The following is a 4,746-nucleotide window of genomic DNA, read 5'->3' on the forward strand; positions in this document are numbered from 1 at the left end:
GTATCATCGGCTTCCTCTCGTGACGGGCAGCACGCTGAGCTCGTTTTTCCGCGAGACTAGCTCGATCAGAGGCCGAAAGCGAGGGGGTTCGTACTACCCCCCTCCCCTTGTGCCGTCGAAGGACGCAAAATGGCCTGTGCCGGCGAGGGTTAAGGAAACAGGAGCGTCAAACCCATGACCGAAATATATCGCATGTAATCAGTAACATGAGCAGTAGCATTAGAATCGTTTGGCTGGTACGAGTCCCAACTCCAAGAGTCGACAATTGGACATAAAAACAGTACAATCCGAGACGCGATATCGTCCCCGCGCCACGGCCTGGCGGTGCCTCCGACACGATAGTTTCCCGCTGCGTCCGGCCGGCCAGCGATGGGTCCCCAGTGAACCCGTCCGCGACTCATCCCTCTCAGCCGGCGGCAATATGTGTCGCCGCGGCATCAGCGGCTGCGCGACGCAGGCGACGCACGACATAAAAGCCGCTACCGCCGCCGCCGCCGCCACTTGCCACTGCCGATTGCGTTCGACTCCGGGGAGGGAGCGACTCAGCACTGTCACCGCTCCAGGTAGGTGCATATCCTGAATATGATTAATGAAACTTCTAGTGCACATCAAGTAATATTCAGTGATGATCTTGTAATCTAACTGACAATTGTATTGTCTTATACAATTTGTAATTTATTTTGTATTGCTGTATATTGAGCGGACAATGCAGCTTGTTGGGATAGGCACGCTTCGTCAGACGACTTTCTAACACACCCTTGTGGAAAATATCCTACACTTTCAATAGATCGGTATTGCGCAGCCTTTCATTGCATTTCCTTACAAGTGCGTAGGCTCTCGATATCAAATCCTCTGATCTCTTATCCATGCCTTGGCCTAACACCAGCCTGTCTTGCAGGTCGGTTAGCGTCTAAAAACACTTGAGGCGACCCAACCAGCCAATGAAGGTACTGGGTGTGAGCTTGGCTGTCATGTTGTTTCTACACACATTGGCTCCGGCAAGAGCGCTATATCTCAACAGAAATACTCTTGGTAAGTAATGTCTTTTTTCGGTCTAACACCTACAAGGTCTCGGGCAACTTCGTAGTGGCGGGACTGGGGGCGCTAACCCATTAGATATGCTTGGCTCCAGTACATGATTTTCTAGCCTTCGCGTGGGAAATGGAGAGGTCGCAAAATTGACCTGACCTTAGGTCACAGATGTAAAAATGCGAGATATACGTTTTACATAGGTATACCTACTGTTCTCTTATCAATCGCTGAAAGTTTCAAAGTGATCGTTCAGTCGGTGAAGCTGTAACAAGCCTTGGAACTTGTTTTTAGGTAAGGTCACTTGAAGTGACCTGGTGACCTGACCTTGAACGACCTGGGTCTGAAATTTTCACAACTGTGCGGTAAAGATGCATGAACAGGTGTATTAAAAACGGTGGCGCTGCGCGCCGCCGTTTTTTGAGATATTCGCGAAACACCTGAGGGGGAAAGGGGCGTATAACGTCCCCCCCCCCTTATAGCACGGGCGGGTTAAGAAAAGACACGATCTCGTTTTAAAGGCAAGGCTACTTAACCCATGTACGCCTGCTTACCTGCTCTAAGGCGGCATGAGGTCAAACTTTTAACGCAGTATGGAACAACTAATGTGTCATAAGCTCTGTCAAATTTCGCGGCACTACACAGGTGCCACCGTTGTCTCTACACATGTAAAAAATATAACGGAAGATGGTGGTCAAAAAGGTCCGGTACCGGGACGGAGGATTTTATCATAGTGTATGGATTTTATAACATGATTTTTCAAAACCAACAACTGCGAGGGTGAAGGCGATGTGCACTGTGCTGACTGCTGATGCAACCAACAATCACCAGCGGGTGCAGATTTGGGACTCAGCACTTCTCAAGGGACAGACCGACGAGGGCCGAGAATCGCGAACGGTCAACGAAATGGTGTTCAATCCTTGTAGTATGTACTCCTTTTCACTCCAAACAATTAGCAGTCTGCGGCGATAGGGTGGGACTGCCAGCTTGAAACGGGGTCGGTGGCCGAAGAAGAGGACGAGTATTCCGTGTTATACTTAAGTTGATGCAGAGACCTCTGTATACCGGTATACAGAGGTCTATGGTTAACAAAATTAGCCAGGCTGACAAAGTTATTGCAGCAAAGGCCTTTCGTAAATTTCGTAAATCTTTACTCTAGAGTCGTGATAAAATCGTTATAGTAAATCGTTAGTCATTAAATCCTTAATCAATTTAATTCAATTTAAAGTTAAATCAATTTAATAAGACACATGAATTGCCGCTCTCTTCTCGTTTTATTCGCTTCCTCAACGGCTGAAGGGCTCTATTCCTCAAAGGCTTTATTTGTTTTAACCCTAGAACGCCTAGGGGGGGGGGGGGGTTGTATCAACCCCCCCCCTGAGGTTTTTTCGAAGTGCACGCTAAACGGCTTGTCGTAGCGGGCTGAAATTTTCAATACCCTCTGGGGCAACCTTTGCGCATCTTTTGCCGAAAAAAAATTGATCAGGTCATGTCAGGTCACGGAGTTATGACGTCATAAGAGGTACAGCCTCCGGCCGGATTTTCACAAACTGAGTGCCAACGCCCGAGGTTTCCTGCCGGTGGTACGCACATCGGTTGATGGATCGTGATGAAACTTCCCATGCATGTTGGGGCAAGTATTGGCTATCATATGGTATAAGAAATTTGACCGGGTCAGGTCAGGTCACGGATCTATGACGTCACAAGAGGAACAGCGTCCGGTACTATTTTTGAAAAGCGCCCGAACCACTATTTTGCTAATTCTTGTCACCTCAATGGGAATATGCAGCAATATTAGCTTCTATAGGGAGCAAATGGACCTCCCAAATCCAAAAATACAATCAGATTTCAAAAATTTAAATTTTGATTTTTCGAATTTCTGCCGCCGACTGTGACCTTGCCGACTTCCGGCGCTCCCAACGCGCCATTTTTAGAGCTAGGGAAACGAAATACATACCAAACGATAGAGAATTGATCAAGGAACACGATAGTGAAGGTTTCAAGTCGATATCTCCCACCGTTTTGCCGCAATCGCCGCCGAAAGTTGAAAAAAGTCTATTTTTCCGAAAATTTGACCTTTGACCGGTCAAAAGTAGGTCAAATGTTGACCTAGGACCAAAAAATATACCACCAATCGCGAGATCTCGTTGAGAGCAATCCGTTGGTTTTTTCCGCTAAGCTCTACGACCTTCCGTTTCGAAACGCCAGGGGGGGGGGGTCGTAACAACCCCCCCCTGGTCGTTCGTGTTATGAGAAATGGCCTGGTCGTGCGAGGGTTAAGGAATGTTTGTTTACCAGTTCTTGAGGAACAGAATGAAGCGGAACATAGGGCAATTGATTAATCCAGTTTTAACTTAATAACGGCTTAACGACTAACGATTTACCATTATCGATTTTATGGCGACTCCAGAGTAACGATTTACGAAAGGTCTTTGCTGCATTTACTTTCTGTGTTATAAGTTCGAACTTCGAATCACTTTTCATCTCTCGTATAGGCCAAACATACTATTTAGATTGACCAAGCCCGCCCCTAGGCCTACCGTTCCCAGTCCCGCCGTCCCCAGTTTTCTGACCGAGCCCGCCCGCCGCAGACGATGCACCAGAGCTGCGTCCCCGGCTGTCGGGCGGAGAGCTGCGGCAGCTCGGCAGGCTGTCGGGCGGTGAGCTGCGGCAGCTCGGCCGGCTGACGGGCGGTGAGCTGCGGCAGCTCACCGCCGGCCGCCAGCGCCGCTCCCGCCTGCCGCTCTGCAAGCGCGTCAAGCAGGAGGTGCCGCCGATCTGCGCCGACGACGTCGAGTGCCAGCGCCACTACCTGCAGTACGTCAACAACATGGTGCGGATGCTGGACGCCGGCCGGCGCCGGCGGCGGTGAGCCGTCACGGAGAGGGGGACAGACGGCGGCGGCCACCTGCACCGAGCGGAGACCGGGACGACGGACAGACGGGCGGCCCCGGCCCTTATAGACACCGTGGAGACGAACAGGCGGCGGTCAGCGGCCCGCCCGGTTCAGACGCTGAGCTCGATAGGGGCCGGCCAGGCGGTCCGTCGGCGCCGAGCTCAATAGGGGCCGGCCAGGCGGTCCGTGGGCGCCGTCCACTGCCGTGTGACCGGAGCGAGCCGAGGATTTGGGCGCGGGCCGTGGCCGCTCGCGGCAGACGCTCCGCGCCAGCTGCACGCAGCGCGGCGGCCGCTGATGATCTCAGCCGTCCCCTCTGGCTCAGTGTCCGATATCAATTGCCATCCTCAGCGATCTCAGTGGTTCAGTGTCCGATGTCTGTGGCATAATCATAATCAACGGTGTGCATATGTGACAAATACAAGTAGCTTCCAAGCATGGCGTATTTGTATACAGGGTGTCCGGAAAGTCTTGATTGACACTTCTCTTGTTTGCCGTCTGACGCGCGCTGTGATTGGTAGACGATCAACCAATCACCGCAGGTGTAACCCCTCGTCGACCGGTTATGGGGACTCGTACCAATTATAACCTTGAAGTGGTATCCAGTCATCGATAAATGGGTGTATAGGGGAAGTTGGGGGAACGCCGAATACTTTTTTCTGACGCCCGTAGCACGCAAGGTAGACAACATAAGCTATTCTTGTTGGCGTCATTCGAGAGGCCAGTCTTTTGTCTTTTAAACATACCAGGCGCATTTGATGAATTCGCATACCGTTAAGCGCAAAAACTAAAAATATCAAAGAACTGACTTTTTCGGCGTT

The 4,746-nt window shown here is 50.9% G+C and overlaps 1 protein-coding gene across 2 annotated transcripts; it reads left to right on the top strand.

The window, feature by feature from the left end:
- Positions 1-205: 205 nt before the first annotated feature.
- LOC122390024 lies at positions 206-4,360 on the top strand. 2 transcript variants are annotated; one of them, XM_043382587.1, is made up of 3 exons: positions 206-563; positions 899-1,032; positions 3,621-4,360. In XM_043382587.1, the coding sequence occupies exons 2-3, from the start codon at positions 942-944 to the stop codon at positions 3,899-3,901; spliced, it is 372 nt and encodes a 123-aa protein (XP_043238522.1). In that variant the 5' UTR covers positions 206-563; positions 899-941; the 3' UTR covers positions 3,902-4,360. The 2 variants fall into 2 exon arrangements, with proteins under 2 accessions (XP_043238522.1, XP_043238523.1); XM_043382588.1 differs by having other exon boundaries at positions 908-1,032.
- The last annotated feature ends 386 nt before the right edge of the window (positions 4,361-4,746 follow it).

Source organism: Amphibalanus amphitrite, unplaced genomic scaffold, assembly GCF_019059575.1.
Source record: "Amphibalanus amphitrite isolate SeventyFive unplaced genomic scaffold, NRLGWU_Aamphi_draft 000379F_arrow, whole genome shotgun sequence".
Lineage (NCBI taxonomy): Eukaryota > Metazoa > Arthropoda > Thecostraca > Balanomorpha > Balanidae > Amphibalanus > Amphibalanus amphitrite.

What these genes read in the sequence shown, in the direction of transcription:
- LOC122390024 (XM_043382587.1), top strand. Translation starts at nt 942, where the DNA reads ATGAAGGTACTGGGTGTGAGCTTGGCTGTCATGTTGTTTCTACACACA. An exon ending in TCTCAACAGAAATACTCTTG is followed by an intron (nt 1,033 to 3,620) that starts GTAAGTAATGTC and finishes CGCCCGCCGCAG; the next exon opens with ACGATGCACCAGAGCTGCGT.